Source organism: Anser brachyrhynchus (genome assembly GCF_964034855.1).
Source record: "Anser brachyrhynchus genome assembly, chromosome: 28".
Taxonomy (NCBI): domain Eukaryota; kingdom Metazoa; phylum Chordata; class Aves; order Anseriformes; family Anatidae; genus Anser; species Anser brachyrhynchus.
Genome location: NC_137721.1, coordinates 3,769,249 through 3,786,954, shown reverse-complemented (window position 1 = coordinate 3,786,954; position 17,706 = coordinate 3,769,249). Strand labels below are relative to the sequence as shown.

The window sequence follows — 17,706 nt, the reverse complement described above, 5'->3', positions numbered from 1 at the left end:
AATGGAGTGTCTCTAGAGGCCAAGTATCCTGGCTCTGATGCGCTAGCTGTAGCCAGGGTTTTAGATACCACGGTAGGCAGGCCTGGTTGGGGGAACATAGCTAAACAAGGCGTGTGCCCTGTCAAGCTCCTTATCTGGAAAGTACAGGCGCATCTTGTCCAGGAGATGGCCTGGCCAGAAGTTATTGTCGCTTGACTTTTGATTCTTATTCTTCTCAAGAGGCCTAGAGAAAAAGAAAGAAAAAAAGAAAAGAAAGAAAAAGGTAAGAGAGAGTGGCACGTTTTATGGAAATAAAATTCTCGGCAACTTCACTGCTATTACCAGTAATGGCAAATGCGAGCCTGACAAGAACCAGCTACTAGGACTTCTGGAAATCCCTGCCTGTCCTTCTTATACATGACTGACATTGGAAATGCCAACTTGCGAAGCTATCTTAAGAGCTGATGCGTTGCCTGTCACTGTAGTATATAAACTCTCTGAGATGAACTGGGAAGATTGTGCTCTATTTTGCAAAGTGTTTTTTCTCCTCAAAAGCTTCTCCAGTCTTGCAAAGTTGGATTCTTTAGGACTGCCTTTCTTCCACGAGCTCAGCTGTGAGGCTGAGTCTTTCTATTCAATCGGATTTGGGAATCACTTTGACTAAAGAAGACGCTGCAAGTGCTATGACCAAGCTGGCAGTGGACATCCCAGTTTCATGGGTCAGGAAAGACCTTTGCACACTCATGAACTCCTTGGACAGTACGAGTCTGAAGACAGCAGGGACAAGGACAGCAAAAGAACTTGGACTCGTTTGGGAAGAAAAGCTTTTGTGGGTGACCTGAGATGGAAGAAAAATTAGGGCAAACTGCCTCTGTTCTCAGGGCTGACATTGTGTCTATGTCCAGAAAACATGCATCTCCAGATCCTACAGATAAATGTTGAGATGCAAAGAATGTTGCTCCGTAAAACAGATCTGCCACCTGCATCTGACTTTCCTCCTGCAACGTTTAGTAACGTTCTGAAGGGTCAGTTTTCTAGAGAAACAGAGGAACTGAGGTATAATGGGAGGAAAATAAGCACTGCCCTACTAGGAGCAGCTGGCTGCTGGCTGCACGCTTCTGCAGCGGGCTGCTTCTGCCCCTGACTGGGGAGCTTCTCCAGGCATCCACAGCTGGATTCTTTGGGATTGCCTTTCTTATGCAAGAAAAAACGTTCTCTGAGGGGATTTCCAAGAAGTGCTGGGTTGGCCTGACGAGGACCATCTTAGGTGAGAAGTTCTGTCATCTCTGCAGATTGGAGTACAGAGAAACTGTTCGCCAGCACCACTGCAACCCCGCAAGTCAGCACAAACACAGCCGTGGCCGTGTAGCTGAGAAGAGATCTCGCTCTCTCTCTGCTATCGCTCGCTGCTCCCTTGCAGCATCCTAATGTTTCACTTCAGTACCTCAGTACCACCTCTGATGCAGTGGGAGCTGATGCACAGCAGGGCAGCAGGAAGGGACTGATCATAAGCCCTCTTTGAACCAACCTTTTTTCTGCCTCTTTGGCCTGTTTTCCTGATGCACTTTTTGACTTGGACATGCTCAGAGAAGATGTGGCGTCAGCATGTCCTGTGCTGTAGTATCCTCCAGGCTGCCTGATCTTCCTCACGTCTTCTCCTTCTTTGATGATCTTGTCTCCTGGGTGCAGCAGGCCTGTTGACAAAGCGCACAGAGAAGAGCAACGGTGTATGGACAGCCAATGCTGAATATATTTATCCAAGAAAACTCTGTTCTCCTGTTGCCCCAAGCCTGTCCCCGTGCTGTCTCTCCCCATCCGATCCAGGTCACCTCTGGGTTTGGTCAGTGATACTGACCAGGAGGGGACAGAAAAGACGTCCCCACTCTGGAAAGGAGGAAGACATGATGGCCCAGCAAGTACTGAGAGGACACGATGGCCCTGGCCAACTTCACATGGGGCCTCTTCCCGCATTCTCTGCCCTGGGCTCAGGAGCCCCATTTCAGCTCAGCCCTTGGCTCACGTTGCAGGTATAGCAGTGTCCAGCTCTGACACAGCTGTGCCACAGCTGTGCCTGGCCATGGACCTGCCGAACCTGACCATGGTCTGGCCTCCCTGCTTGACCTTGCACCTGCCCCATCACCATGAGCTTGCCCCATTAGCTGCACTTGTGTTTGGTCCTGGCTACCAGTCCAGGGGGACGTGGCCCTGGCTGCTCTGTAGCGCTCTTTGCTAGCTCAGCCCTGCTCTGGCCCTGCTGATGGTATCGCTGATCCTAACCAGCAGCATCTGCCGTGGCCCTCCAAGGGCTGCAAACATTCTCCATCAGCAGTGCCCCACCCTGAACATGCATCGTGCTTCTGGGTCTTGGGAAGAGGCATGAGCATGTCAGGCTTAGTACGTTCACATTAGTACGTTCCTTGCTCTTTGCTTTACCTCTTTGCAGCGCTTTGTCAGTGAGACAAATGTTACACTCCTTGCACAGCTTGGAGCAATTCAGATAGCTCACAACGGCATTTCTGCGATACCGGTCAACCAGTGCTCCCATGTCACCCTCTGTAGTTGATGGCAGGCAGTGTTCATCAACAGGTGCATCCCCAGATCTCACCAGCCGACACTTTTCTTTCCATTCTATCGGGCTGTCTTTGATCTGCAAGTAAAGGAATGGTCCCCGTTAGCTTTCAGTGAGGCCCTGGAGTTGCTACATTCCCTTTGGAGAAACTACAGGCAGGGATCCATCTCAGAAGTGTGTGTAGATGGGACTCAGCACCCTGCGATGGGACCAAGCACTTATCCGGGAGTACCATTCCCTTCCAGTGCCAGGCCCGCAGGCGGGTGCTCCCTAGAGCACCAGGCAGAAGAGCAGCATACTGGACATAGGTGCCCCAGATGAAAAAAGTCTCCCAGCCACCATCTTTTTCTGATTGTGTCAGGTTGACTAGAGCTCAGATGACTCCATCGCCACACCTAAACGTCGCTTCAACTCCCATTTCTTGCCACTTCAGTTACCCAGAAAAGAGTGTTTACATCACCAAAGTGTTCAGAAGCCAAACCAGTTGTTTGAGACAGCTTGTAGCATCTCAGCTGTGAGGCACTATGTGGTCAAGGGACTACCTGACCTTCTACTCTGAGAAGTTAATATTCAGAACAATCTCCAACCTTGTCCTTTGCTGCCCACCCCACATTCGCAAGCACGTAGAGGTGCGCCTTTTTTCCTGCCACAGTACCTTCTCCAGCCGTCTCCTCTCTCTTGAGCGTTTTCCAATCTCTTCCATTTCATCACAGTTTAAATGTCGCCGGCCTGGCTCAATGTTGACTGGGGGCACTTCCAAGAGTGTTAGCTTTTCTTTGGGCTCGGTAGGAGAGCAAGGCTTCGTCCCCACAGCTTTGTCCCCAGCAGAAGGTGGAGAAGTGGCAGCTTTGCAAGCGTTTCTCCGGACCTGAGGCTGTACATCTACAGCAGTTTAAAAAGCAAACAAATGAAAAGCTCAGAGAAACCCTGTTAGACAGTAGCAGAAATAAAAAACAAGGCTGATCAATGTTTATAAGGCAAAAAGCTCTGGCATTTTGTGCAGTCTGGAGCACCCAACAGATGACGGTCTTTGAATGGAAGCATCCTTTAGCTTTCAATCCAGGCATACGTATTACAGACTACTCCCATCTCCGCTTTGCCCCATTCTGTTTCACGCTCACAATACATGTTTAGTCTACAAAACAATTAGTACAACAACACAGCAGCAAAACGCCTCTTCTCTCCAAGATGTGAAACCTTCAGACAAAAATGACACGGGTACCATGGCAAGCCTTCAGGTTTGGGCTAGGTTTTAAAGAGTAGGACCTTTGAATCTGCATTATCCAGCTGCCCTCAACAGCTGGAGAAAGGGTCTGCTTCTGATCAGCCGGATGATCAACGCTAACCAATAAAATACAGTACAGGAGGTTAAACCTCAGGGTTCAGATTCCGAGTCAAACCGAAAAGACCGGATAAGCTGTCTCCCACAAACGGGCTGAGTATTGCACTTCCCCTGGATTCTTTAGCTTCTCCCCAGAGGTCTCCTTTCAGCAACCCCGTTGCAGGACAGTAGTGGCAAGGAGCCATATTCTGGACTCACTTTGGCATTCCCTAATGCCACCTGTGTACTTTTAGGGCATCTGTAAGGATATAGAGAGAGATTCCCAGCCCAGGGTTCTCCTCTCACCTTTGCTGGTCTCTTTGGGCTGTCCTTTCCTCATTTCCAGCCATTGCTTTTGACATTCCATCAGCTCTTCACTGCTTATATAATTCCCCCGTTTTGAAGAAGTCAAGAAGATGACCACATCCTCCAGTTCCTTGTCACTGATGGGAACTTTTGCCTGGCAACCAAAACAGAAGACGACAGTGTGATCAATAAAAAAACAAGGCTTGGCCCAGAGTAGGGGGGATGAGCTTTGCTGTTGTTTTAAATGCTTTTTCAGAAAAGGCACAGAGGCAACCTGTTGAGCTTTAAGCTTTACAGGAGTTTACCAAGCACTGAAAAATTTACCGGTCTTCTGCTGGCCTCTGCTGAGCTCTCAGTTTTCAGTGTGCCAAACTTCTCAGCCATCTGGGCGTCAAGAAGCTAATTTGGCTTGGAACAGAATACCAGAAAACACCTGAACTGCTAAACCCTAACAGACCTGGGCATGCTCTTGACAGTTCTGTACCGCTGCAGCCTGTGGAAAGTGAGGCTCAGCATGAGCTCTGCTGTGCCAACAGGTACTAAAAGGCAGTGCAGCGGGCAGACATATGAAACTGGTCAAGGAAAGACCAAGTATCACCACGAGGAAACTTGATGCCACTTCAGGCCACGTTACTCAGCACCGACTGTCTTTAGAGACTACGAGGCAATGAGTTTCACTCCCTCCTGGGACTCAGTCTGGGTGACACCTCGCATCCCTGCAGCCTTCCCTTCCCTCTTCCCTTCAACATTTCACTGGCTGTGGGAGCCATCCTCTGAGAGTAACACAAGAGAAGTTGGAGCTTTTCCAGTTCTCTGGGTTGGCATGCAGCAAAACAAGGCAAAGTTGCAGCAGTTCCTTACTTTTCTCTTCCCTACATACCTCCTTGATGACTTTAATGAAGTCTGCTCTCATGATCTTTCTCTGTTCCATTCCAGCCTTTCTGAAGATGTCTACCATTGTCAACTTCTGTTGTTGTAGGAGGTTATGCAGTTTGAGAAGAGCTTGAGGGTATGGTGCACGAATAAGGGGAAGGCTACCCTTCTTCCGGGTCTGGCTCCTTGTTGGTGGTGAGCACTGAAAAGGAATTAGAAAATACCCTCAAATCACCGTTATCCAGAATCACTGTGCCAGCAGATGCAGAAGTGGCTGGGATAAAGCAGTGTCACGCTGCCGACGTATGAGCAGATGCTGAGGCCGTGGCACGGCCACAGGAGATGAAGTACAGTAATCCCAAGAGTGGCACAACACAAGGTATACTTACGTCTGGCCTGTCGGTCACGGCTGACTTGCTTTTAGCCCTCTGGTCTACTCCAGCTGCCATTATTCGTTTCCTGACTCTACTTTCCAGTCTGCTTAAGGTAGGTTTATGACTCAGCCATTTCTCAACATCTCCAAAGCTTTCCAGCTGAGATCGGAGTTGCTTCCTCTCCTGAATCCAAGCCTCCAGCTTTTGTAGATCATCTTTTGTATCACAGGTGATCTCTGGGGAGCTGAGGCTATCTTCTTCTTCCTGTAGCTGCTGAAAAACAGACAAATGACAGAAATCGGTGTCCTGAGTTGGTTTCAAACAGGGAGAGCCTGGTCTTGCCACACAGGGAGCAAAAACGAATGCGACATCTGGAGCATGGAGCAAACCTACTTGCTTTCCGTTTAAAGACAAACTTTGGATACAGTTTTCTCCAATGGTACAGTTTGAAACCCTGCTCCAAAACCACTTCTGGCTTGACATTAGTCAAACCATCAGCCGTATCCTCGCTGCTTGTGTTAGTACTTTAACAACAGATGAGCTTCTTACAAAACCTACTGTTGAGATCGCATTGGTATAATGGTTTTGGAGGGGACTTCCTGCTCTGAGGCTTTTCTGAGATAGAGATGGGAGGGGTGTCTGGGCCTGCCACCAATCCCAGGTGTATGAGAGCGCTGAGAAACAGCCATCGGGCAGTCACAGAACAGCATCAAGACACGTGCGTCCTGCCTCTTATCAAGGTGTTGGCTCCCTGCCCTGAAAGAGCAGCTGGAACAAAACGTCAGCTGTTACGCTCACGAAAAATGGTCTTAGTGCTCTTCATGTTAACTGAAGAGACCGGAAGTAACAGCTGCTCCTGGAGCTCTCCTGCAGCATGCTGCAGCTGGAGCTGCCTCAAGCCACTGGACTCAAGTTCCAGGGCAGGGAAAAGGTGTCCTCCTGTCAAGGGACAGAGAGTGTGCTTCTGCCCTCACTCTGCTAGACTGCTCTTGGTGTCCCCTGGCTTCTACCAGGAATTCCTTCCTCATGGCAATGTGCCAGCGGCAATAAAAGCAACAGCCACGTGCCCTGCTCTCTAGAGGTGGCAATATTGCTGGGACTCAGAGACCTTCACAACTCAGCTTCACCCCAACCAGCAAAATGCTACTCTGCGGGATGCTTTACAGGGCCTCCCGTACCTGGGCCATCCACATCTCATCCCTTTGTCTCTCATCTTGCTCTTCCAGCACTTCTGGAAATGTGACCCTTTTTGCTTCTCTGGTCTCTTCTTTCTCCTTGCTGGCCACGGATGCCTCCAGTTTCCCTCCAGCCTGCATCCCCAGTACAGAGCGTGCTTCCTAGAGGAACCCAGAAATGCAATAGCAGCAGTTATTCATCTGGTTTTTTTCTTTTTCATTTTATTTTTATTTTTAATACTGTTCTTCTCTCCCTCATCTTCTCTATTTTTCCCTGAAGGTTCGTCAGCAATTTTTTGCTCCCAGGTTCTTACAGACGCAACCAGAAAGCCGTTCTGTTATGACCAATGAGCTAACTCATGAACGAGCTATTTTTCAAAATGGGCCACTGCTTTTTTCTTTCTTTCTTTCTTTCTTTCTTTCTTTCTTTCTTTCTTTCTTTCTTTCTTTCTTTCTTTCTTTCTTTCTTTCTTTCTTTCTTTCTTTCTTTCTTTCTTTCTTTCTTTCTTTCTTTCTTTCTTTCTTTCTTTCTTTCTTTCTTTCTTTCTTTCTTTCTTTCTTTCTTTCTTTCTTTCTTTCTTTCTTTCTTTCTTTCTTTCTTTCTTTCTTTCTTTCTTTCTTTCTTTCTTTCTTTCTTTCTTTCTTTCTTTCTTTCTTTCTTTCTTTCTTTCTTTCTTTCTTTCTTTTTTTTTCTGAAGTAAACTATGCCCAAATAAAGTTTCTGGCATGCTCCATGAAACTATGGATGTGAACAGGGGATTGCTAAGATTCAGAGAAATGCACATCTTTGAAATACTCAGAACAGAAAAATGGACATACAGTAAAGGGATCTTTTCACAATAAACATCTAAGTATTTAGCGCGTACATCCTTTTCCTAAGATACCCCCACATGATCATCTACAATCAAAAGAGACACAAAAATTATCTTGGTCCATGTTACATACCTGTCCTGTGTGTCTATGATCTTCAGAAGTAAGCAATGGCAATTTAAGCCTCTTGCAGGGAGTTTCTTTGTGCTGCCTTCCTTCTGGGACTGGACATTCAGGGAACAGTCTGAAAATACACACCAGCATGAGTCAGGAAGTGAATCTGAGTGCAGGAAGAGTTTCTTTTCTCCACCCTCTCTCCAAACTGAGAGACCAGGCTCATGGAAATCTAAAGAACCATGCGCATGACTCGCAGCTGCTGGGATAATGATCAGCATTAATCACCAAGAAGACCTCAACACTGGAAGCAGTCAGGAGATAAAGGAAGACACATAAGAGAGTCACAAGACACCGCAACACAATTCCCACAAGCACCTGTGAGGCACTTCCCATCCAGCAAGGCAATGCTCTGCATAGTGACGTGTGTTGAGGCAGGGCACGCTTGGACAGGGCAGAGCATCCCCCCCCACTCAGGAGAATAGCTCATCTGCCGGCTGTCTACCTACAGCTAAACCGCCGTGGTCTGCACCAGGCAGAAAGCTCTTTCTAGAAAGTCTGTGGCGACCCAGACTGAATGCCCGCTCAAAAAGGCAGCAGTTCAGGTCTCTGGATGTAGGGAGTGCCTGAGCCTGTCGCTGCCATCAGAGGGTGGCAGAGACTCCGTGTGCGTGTGAGGTGTGAGCAGGTGGATGACCTGGTCAGCCTGGTGGCAGAGCTCAGGGAGGAGGTGGAGAGGCTAAGGGCTATCGGGGAGTGTGAGCAGGAGTTAGACTGGTGGAGCAACTCCCTGCCAGGCCTGAAAGAAAGGCACCGGGGTGAGACACCCCAGCAAGTGGTGGACCCCCTGCCCTGTCGCTGTCGGGCAGAGGGAGGGACCTAGGAGATGAAGAGGAATGGGAACGGGTCCCTGCTCGGTGTCGCAGGGAACCCCTCTCCCTACCAGCTTCGCCTTCCCAGGCGCACTTACACAACACGTTTGAGGCCTTGGAGCTTGAGAGACTAGTGGGGGAGGATGTGTTTGAAAGTCCACCCAGGAGGTTGCCTAGGGCGAGGAAGTTGACTCCACACCTCAGGACTGCCTCCACCAAGAAAGAAAGAAGGGTAATCGTTGTAGGCAACTCCCTTCTCAGGGGAACAGAGGGCCCTATATGTCGGCCTGACCCTACCCGTAGGGAAGTCTGCTGCCTCCCTGGGGCCCAGGTCAGGGACATTGCCAGAAACCTTCCCAACCTGGTTCGCCCCTCTGATTACTATCCTCTATTGATAGTCCAGGCTGACAGTGATGAAATTGCTGAGAGAAGCCTGGAGGCTATCCAAAGGGATTTCAGGGGACTAGGGCGGTTAGTAGATGGAGCGGGAGTACAGGTGGTGGTTTCCTCCATCCCTACAGTGCAAGGGAAGGGTACAGAGTGGGTACTCCCACATGCCCAGTGATAGGACGAGGGGGAATGGGCTAAAGTTGCGCCAGGGGAGGTTTTGTTGGATATTGGGACAAACATCTTTACGGAAAGGGTTGTCAGGCACTGCGTTGGGATGCCCAGGGAAGTGGTTGAGTCACCGTCCCTGGAGGTCTTCAAAAGACGTTTAGACGTAGAGCTTAGTGATATGGTTTAGTGGAGGACTTGTTAGTGTTAGGTCAGAGGTTGGACTAGGTGATCTTGGAGGTCTCTTCCAACCTCAATGATTCTGTCGTTCTGCGATTCAGTATAAGGGCCAGTTCTCTTCAATGTCTTTATCGATGATCTGGATGAGGGGATCGAGTGCACCCTCAATAAGTTTGCAGACGACATCAAGTCAGGTGCAACCAGCACCTGACTTCAGAGCAATCTGAGCAACCAGCTCTGACTTCAGAGCTGATCACACTTGCAGCAGCCCACTGGACTGAGACCTCCTGAGAAGTAGGATCCTATAAAGCATGCCACACAAGCACAAGAGCATGAGGCCACTCTAACAAATCCTTTACATCTCACCTGCCAGGAGGCTCTTTTGCCTTTGTTTTCTCCTCTGCTTCTTCCTTCACTTTAGCTGTGGCCAACGTGTTTGGAGAAAGTCTCCTTCGCAATCGCAGAAGTTGTAATGTATGAAGAGACGCTGTAAACACAAAAGGAGAAAACCTCTCAGGACATCAGGCACAGATCTGCTCTGCAATGTTATAAGCTAGTTGAGGTATCCCTGTGACTCCTTCTGAGACCTGTTTTCCAGAAGATTGCAAGCCCTTTCCTGACACCAGGTCCCATCTGACCTTTGATATCCACAGTGCTGCATTACTCCTTTTGGTGTGAGCTTTCTACTGCTGCAGCAAGTCCATCCCCTCTGAACAGTGGGGGTTTTGCGGGGAGACGCATTTTGGTGCCTAACAATCTCTTTTGGGGCAACAATTTCTTGGAGCGGCATAAATGGTTTTTATACACAGGCTTTCTATCCTGGTGCATTCAACTCAAGCACATTATATCTGTGATATTCACGAGGAATTAAGAATGAGGAGTTCCCAGCTTTAGAGGAGAACCAAAGTTTTGGCACAGCTTGGCAACCTTTGTGCACTGTTCTCTACACAATTTTTCTCTCATCAAATGACAACATGGTGATTCAAAGGGGTATGCCCAACCCCTCAGTCTCCCACAACTCAAGACGGAGTTTGTTATTCACGGTGCTAGTGGACTTGCCAAACATTTACTCCCTCCTGCACAAACAAACCCATAAAATGGAAGAGAGGCACTCTTTGGCACGTAATGCAGGGGAAAAACATCCTTCAGCACTATCTTGTTCAAAATGTGTCCCTTGAGATTTACCAGGAGGGTAAACAGAGGCACAGAGGGTGCCTCTGCTATCCCAGGCATCTCACTGTAACCTGAGTGCCAAGCACCCCCCAGTGAGGACAACAGGGAAAGGCACAAACCTCCACCAGCAGTCAGTCATTAACATTACCTTGTTCATCAAGCATCTCTTCCTCTGCAAGATGCTCCCTAGCAAGCCGAGGTACCGCCTTAATCTCAAACCTGGAAATAGGAAGAAGGCAGCATTCTGTGAAAAGGGCTCCTTTGCCAGATTAATGTCAAGGTATCTGTGGGGAGTCCAACACATGCCCTAAACCATTCAAACTGAGCAGTGCTGGCCTCGGGAACAGCTCAGCTGCCCCTCGCTAGACAGAGGTTTGGGTTTTTATTTTGCCCCAGTGCTCCTGTGTCATCCTGACACAAGAAGGCATTTCAGAGTTCCTTTGATTGACACGAGTTTCACAAAAGACATGGAAACATCACAGACAGAGGACAAGCATAGATCTGGTCCTTGTTCCACCTGCTAAGAGATCCTGTCCGTGTTGCATTCAAAACAACAGAAATATTAGGATCTTACTTCTTTTAGATATTTTGGCAGTTTTAACCACATAAAAGAGAAGAAGCAGATGAAACATTAGGTGAGTTGCTTCAACGCCTCTGCAGAGCAAACCAGTTGCCTCTGACTGGAGTAACGGTAAAATGCAGAACACAGTCAGTAACTGAGGATGATGCATAAGTCCAAGCTAAGCAAAAGCAAGGATGAAATTAACTGCAAAACAGTAATTTGGAAGAGCACTACCGATCATGAGCTGAGCACACGTGAGTGTGCACAGAGAAGGGTTGCAGGAACAAATATACTCACTGAGGGAGCAGGTGGGCACGGCCAAAATGGCTTGGAAAGAGGGCAGTTTCTTTGTCCAGTCTGACCAACTTTTTCTGCAGCAGGGACAGAAACATCTGACATCAGTCCAAGGAAATGATCTCAACAGTCACAGAGGCCTTTCTATAGCTCCACGAATTCACTGCCTCTCAGCAAACTTCTTGACAAGCGCCTCAGCCAGTTAAAACACACTGCACAGCACATGATCTGCTAGGGTGAGGAACACTGCCAACCTTTTCACAAGGACCGTAGTTAACAGCCTCAGCCTGTGAACAAGTCAACGGAGCAAACACAAGGGAAGGCCCATCGTGAGCCCCGGCTTCCAGCTGCTGCTTTCAGTGGGGTCACTTGCTTTAACTATTCCTGAATGCAGCGCAAATGGGTCAGAGCTGGTTTTATCCCCAGAGTTCTTCATAGGAGTCAGAGGATTGCATTGGCAGTGTGGAGGAACACAGAGACCAGACCTTTTCTGCTGGGTCAGGAGAACCACACCAACGGCCTGCCTGCAGCCAAAAGGGCCTGGTGTCCTTGTGCCTCAGCCTCACACCCGCAGCGGCGGGGACATCATCAGCCTAGCCGTTGCTTTGGCTTTTTTCCTATTTATGGCGAGGCCCTTCCAGGGCTGTCCTTTGCCCAGCAACGATACGACTGCACGCATTGCCAGCAGTCATACAGCAAATAAAAGAAGGAAAACAAAAAGCTTTCACTGCGATGGACTGTGCCTAGCTCCAGCGTCCTGGCAGCTCACAGCTGCCAGCAGGGCTCAGTGCCCCCAGCCTTTGATGGGGCTTCAAACCCTCTCTAAGTAGGACTGCAGAAACAATAAACTTACAGCGACCAGCTTCTCTACCACGTATGTGGACTTGTTGAGACTGTGTAAAAACTCTTCAGAAAATGTCATTTTCACTCTTTGCCCTCGGATAGCAAGAGTGCCAACATCCTTTAACGTGAAGTCCGTGTCTTCCCTATTTGTGAGGATGCGGTAGAAGTATTGCAAGGTCTCCTCCAAACAGCTCTGCACAGTTTCCTTGGTGTAGGGGACGTTCAAGCGTATATTCTCATAGCTCAGCACCACTATCTTCATATCATCTGGAAAAAATGAGGAACAATGCAACCTGCACTGCAGTTGAGCAGATTCAAACAAAGTGCCAGGAGCTTCCAGCTCAAACATGCTGCTGTAGCTGCCGTCGTCTAAGCCTGGTACGACTCCTTAAAGCAGCTGATGTATGCTCCCCCTCAAGATAAACTGAAATCACTCCATCAATGTACCAAGTGCACAGCTGTGACTCCTCAGCCCAACAACCTCAGCCGTCCGCGGAACGCAGGAGGAGGAGGCGAGAAGAATGCGGCTGGTTCCCATGCAAAGAGCCCAGGCTCAGTGCACTCCTGGTCTGGGGAGACCTGCCTCGCACTGAGACAGGCAAGCACAAGAACTCTTCCAGACAGTTCTGGACAGTCCCTGTGGCCTTCAAAACTGAGGACCAAATGTCTCTGCTTTTGGTACCAGAGCCCTTTACCCCGGGGCTGCCCGACGGAAGTTCCTATCCAGGAGAAGCTGGGAGCCATTGGAAAGAGAAGAACCACCCCAAATGAAGCACCAAGCTCTCAGTGCTGCGCAGGTCTCATCCATGGCACACTGTAGCCAAAGCAATGGCAGCAGTCGACAGAAATTACAGCAAATCTGGCCATTGATGGTTTTCTATGCCAGCCGTCTTTTCTGTCTCTCAGGGCCTTCCGATGGCATCTGAGCTGTCTATCAGCACTTCTAAACAGCAATCAGCACAACCCCTTAATAGATGTACACATGGGAAAACAAGACTTTAATTGGTATTCTTACCAGGAACACGTACACAACGGTGTTTCAGCTTACGAATCTCTCCAAGAGTCTTGGACAGCGAAAACACAGGTCTCCGAAATGTGAGCACCTGGCCGTTTTCAAAAGATAACCATTTTTTAATATGGAATGTCCCCAGTCCTGTTACAGTGACGGCCCGAGGCTGGTAAAGAAAAGAAGGGGAAGCATGTTTAAGTTGGAAAACAGAGTGAGGACTTGTGACATCTTGCAAGGGGGTGCCCTGTGCCCTGCCCACTCCTAATGTGGCATGGGGTAAGATGGGGGAGCTGGGAAAGCTCATGAGAGCTGAGTATGCCCACATACTCAGGGCATTTTCTCTCCCTTTCCTTTGCCCCTCAAGAAAATATGCGGTGAAGTAAAGCAGGTGGAGGAGGTCTAGCCCATCCTTCAGCTAGGTCCCTTCCAGCAACTGGGGATAACCCTGGAAGCATCCCCAGCTGTCTGTTTGCTCTCTCCACTCTGAGAGCGAAGAACAGAGAAGCCCCCAGCAAGTTCTGAACACATTTTCCTGCCGTTTTATATCTTCGATATAAATATGAATACTTGATTTTTTGTTTGGTTGGTTTTAATTATTATAATTATTTATAATAATATATAAATTTACGGAGAAACTGGTCTTTGGCACACTTGGGGCACATCTGTATGTGTCAGTGCGGCTCTGGGAAGAGCAATGGCACTTCCTGGCACAGGGCTGCCAGGACTTACTGAAGCCGTGGGGTGAGGGGAGGGGTAGGGTGCAGTCCCACCTTTGTCAGCATGAGCAATTGCTGAACCTGCTTGGACACACCACCCCAAATCGTGACGACATCTGGAAAGCAAGGGGACGACATGTCAAGCTCGAAGTCAGCAAGTCCATGGCCCATCAGCACATTTCTTAAAAGGCGTTTGCAGATGCAGGTATGATCTGACACAGCTCCCAGGATGAACCCATCTGTGACTCTGGCTGAATTTTTGACTGATATCAGTCTAACAGCCCTGCCACGCCCCAGGAAAGGTCTGCAGCTGCAGGAGCTATTAAAAGGGTTTTGGACAAGGGAATGCAGCCTGTAGGCATCTGAAATGGGAGGGCCTCTCTTAGCCCTAAGCCTTTTCTGAGAGCCATGAGGCACAGGAGGCTGCAGCAGGAAGGAGCCACAGGCAGGGAGGGGCTCAGCTCCTCCGTGAGAGGCCTTGTTGAAATGCTGAAAAGTCAGCAGATTTCCTCCTGACACGTGTATTTCTGGCAGTTTCTTGGGAGCCCATCAGGAACCTCAGCCCTCTTCCAACCGTGCACGCATCTTTCCGGTCAGAGCCAGATGTCCACGTGTGACCCACCAGCAAGCGGAACCCGGCCACAGGACTGCCACCACGGACAGGGCAGGAGGCCACACACACAGCACCCTTGAGGCCTCCCCCGCAGACAGGGAGCTCGCTTTCCACAATTTGTAGAGTTCATATTAGTCTGTAGCTACACTCATAAGAGGTCCCAAATGCCTTACCATTGACAGAAAGCTTCTTGAGAGTGGGAAACGTGACCTTGGTGCAGCCCTCAACCTCACTGCAGCGCTCAATGTTGGTGATTAGCGCTTCCAGGTTTGTCATGATCCTGCTTTGGGTCAGCACGTGAGGCTAGAGAGTGAAAGATCTGTGATTTTTCCTACTAGGAAACACTCTCTTTTTGATGTCCTCTGTGCTTCACCAAATAGCTCCTGCACCGTCCTACGCCTCCCTTTGTCCTCTGAGACTCTGAGCTACAGGAGAGACTTCTCGTGTCCTCCAGAGAAAACTGGATGCAAGAGCCTCCTTCAGCGCCCGAGCTCACTGAGGCACTGACAGAGAGGGCCTGGCGCGCTGTGGCATAAGGGGAGCTGCCATTGTGATGCGGAGGTGTCCCTTTGTGACCTGCGCTCAAGCCAGAGGGGTGCAGAGCCACTCCTTAACACAGCCCCTGTGGCCCAGCCAACTCGCTGGGCCCTGCAGCAGGAAGGGGGTTGCACGTTAGGGAACTGCTCCCCCACACACACACCCTCTCCTCACTCCCCAACGAGGCTGTGGGACAGGAAGAGCCTCTGAGATGTCACCAAAAGGAGGACACTGGGGAACACAGAACCACAGAAGGGTTAAGCTTGGACGGGACCTCTGGGTTCATCTGGTCCAAGCCCTGCTCAGGCAAGGCCACCGAGAGCCCCTTGCCGAGGACCACGTTCTGGTGGCTTTTCAGTATCTCCAAGGACAGAGGCCAGGCCCTTCAGCACCCTGGTGGCCTTCATGGGACTCTCCCCAGTAGGCCCCGGCCTCTCCCGTACTGGGGAGCTGTCCTGGTTTTGGCTACGATAGAGTTAATTTTCCTTCCTAGTAGCTGTTAATGTGCCGTGGTTTTGATTTAGGATAATAATCATGTTGATAACATGCTGATGTTTTAATTGTTGCAGAGCAGTGCTTGCACTAAGCCAAGGACTTTTCAGCTTCTCGCTCTGTCCTGCCAGCGGGCAGGCTGGGGTGCAGCAGGAGCTTGGAGGTGACAGAACCAGGACAGCTGACCTAAACTGGCCAAAGGGGTGTTCCATACCACATGATGTCTTGCTGAGCAAATAATAAGGGGTGGCTGGCTGGGGTGGGGGGACCACTGCTCAGGGAGGGGCGGGGCATCGGTCAGCGGGTGGTGAGCAACTGCATTGTGCATCTCTGGATGCTCTGGCTCTGGAGCATCCCCAAATGTGAATGGAGGGGTCCCGAGAGCATCTGGTGGCAAACAGAGGGCTCTGGCGCATCCCTAGAAGCAAACGGGGGCACCCAGAGTGTCACTGACAGGAAAGGGAACACTGGAACATCCTTTATCTTGTTCCCTGTCTCAAGTCCCCCCTTTTCTTTATCCTAAGAAAATTCTTGTGCTTATAACACGCCTTCTTGATTCAAAGTTTTCAGAAAATTCTTACCACTTTCTACTTGGTGCTTGATTTGGTTACGCTTACAGGTTTCATCTAGTCCTTTCATACAGCACCAAAATGCACACTGTACCAATACACAGGTTAAGAATACTAGTAAAAGCAAGATCAATATTCCTACTAACAATTGCTTAAGCCAAGAAAAGTTGGGGAACCAAGAGGTCAGTTTGTTCCATAATTCTCAAACCCACGAGGTGTCAGCTTGAACTACCTTATGTAAGATCTTGGTCTTTTCCCAAATATTTTTGAGATCAGCCTCAATTCGTCCTGCCTCATTTACATACATACAGCAACTAATATTTATTAAAGTGCAAACTCCCCCCCTTGGGACACTAATAAAAGGTCTAGTGCCTAAAACGTTCTTATTGAGTTGTTCTAGTTGCTTGCCCAAAACTGTAATATGTTGTTGCAGCTATAGGTTTCCTGCTTGTGTTAGATCTTCTCCTTTGTATGGCATTTGGTAAGGCCTGCCATACAGTATCTCAAAGGGGCTTAGTTCTACCAGTACATACCGGTTTCTTGACAGATTTTAGCAATCCGGTTTTTTTATCAAATGATTCATTTTTTTCACTCGGCCATTTGTGCGTAGTCTATACAGAGTGTGTTGGTGCCAGTCAATCCCCAGAACTTTGCTGACTTGGTAGGTCAGTTCTGCAGTGAAGTGTGGTCCCTTGTCAAATGACATTACTGAGGGTACGCCAAATCTCAGTGTCATTTCATTCAACAATACTTTGGACACTTCTCTGGCTTTGTTAGTTCTACATGGGAATGCTCCTGGCCATCTGGAAAAGGTGTCTCTTAGTACCAATAGGCATCTGAAGCCCCCTTTTCTTGGGAGTTCAAACAAATCAATTTGCCACTCTTTCCCAGAAACATTTCCCTTCCCTATTGTTCCTATTTGGGGTTTGATTCCTGTCTGTGGGCTACTCTTAAGACATATGACGCATTGTTTCAGTACCTGTCTGACGATGGTGTACAAGTTAGGTCCTATCCACTTTCTACTTAAAAACTGTTGTGATATTTCAGCTCCCCAGCATGCTTTATTGTGTTCTCCAATTACCATCCAGTATAATATGGCATCACAATTCTCCCATCATTTATTTGTGTTAAACCTGTAGGTAACGCTTTCCGATTACATCTTCAATGAATTGCGTATCAATCTTAGAATACTCTACTTCATTTTCTAAGGCTTTTGTTAATGCCTGGTAGTAGTGCCAAAATTTGACTCTCAGATGCCCGTTCTGCTGCCCCTTTGGCTTCTGCGCCAGCCAATCTATTTCCTCGTCCAATATCAGTATCCCCTGTTTAATGTCCTTTACAGTGCATAATGGCAACTTTAATAGGCAGGTATACCACCTGGAGTAACTTCAGTATGTCTTCTGCATGTTTAATTGAGGATGATAAGAGTCCTCTCTCCTTCCAAATTGCCCCGTGTGCATGCACCACACCAAAGGCATATTTTGAATCTGTCCAAATGTTAATTCTTTTCCCTTTTGCCAGCTCAAGAGCTCTTACCAAGGCGATGATTTCAGCCTTTTGGGCTGATGTTTGTTATCGCATATCCTGTGGGGCAAAGTCCCTGGTGGACGAAGCTGCTGCCGTCTACATACCAACCCTCCGCATCTTCTAGGGGCGTTTCCTTTAAGTCTGGTCGGCTGAAGTATACCGCGTCCATGGTCTTGATGCAATAAACTCTGTTACTAAAGGAAGAGGCTGGGTTCACACTACTAATGCCGAAAAAAAAATAGT

General features: G+C 48.8%; 1 protein-coding gene across 1 annotated transcript; it reads right to left on the bottom strand.

The window, feature by feature from the left end:
- Positions 1–43: 43 nt before the first annotated feature.
- Positions 44–16,742, bottom strand: LOC308183548 (uncharacterized protein). The gene is made up of 15 exons (XM_080569746.1): positions 13,780–16,742; positions 13,016–13,175; positions 12,011–12,267; positions 11,161–11,234; positions 10,450–10,520; positions 9,495–9,615; positions 7,543–7,651; positions 6,601–6,759; positions 5,438–5,695; positions 5,056–5,250; positions 4,176–4,329; positions 3,204–3,430; positions 2,413–2,626; positions 1,424–1,673; positions 44–223 (listed from the first exon to the last, which is right to left on the bottom strand). Exons 1-15 carry the CDS (start codon positions 13,894–13,896, stop codon positions 61–63), a joined length of 2,529 nt encoding a protein of 842 aa, XP_080425872.1. The 5' UTR covers positions 13,897–16,742; the 3' UTR covers positions 44–60.
- Positions 16,743–17,706: the final 964 nt, after the last annotated feature.

Coding starts and splice junctions, on each gene's coding strand:
- LOC308183548 (XM_080569746.1), bottom strand. CDS start 13,896: ATGGGCCATGGACTTGCTGACTTCGAGCTTGACATGTCGTCCCCTTGC. Junction 10,521..11,160: donor CGTGCCCACCTGCTCCCTCA/GTGAGTATATTT, acceptor TCCTATTTCCAG/GTTTGAGATTAAGGCGGTAC. Junction 5,696..6,600: donor ATGAGATGTGGATGGCCCAG/GTACGGGAGGCC, acceptor TCTGTTTTTCAG/CAGCTACAGGAAGAAGAAGA.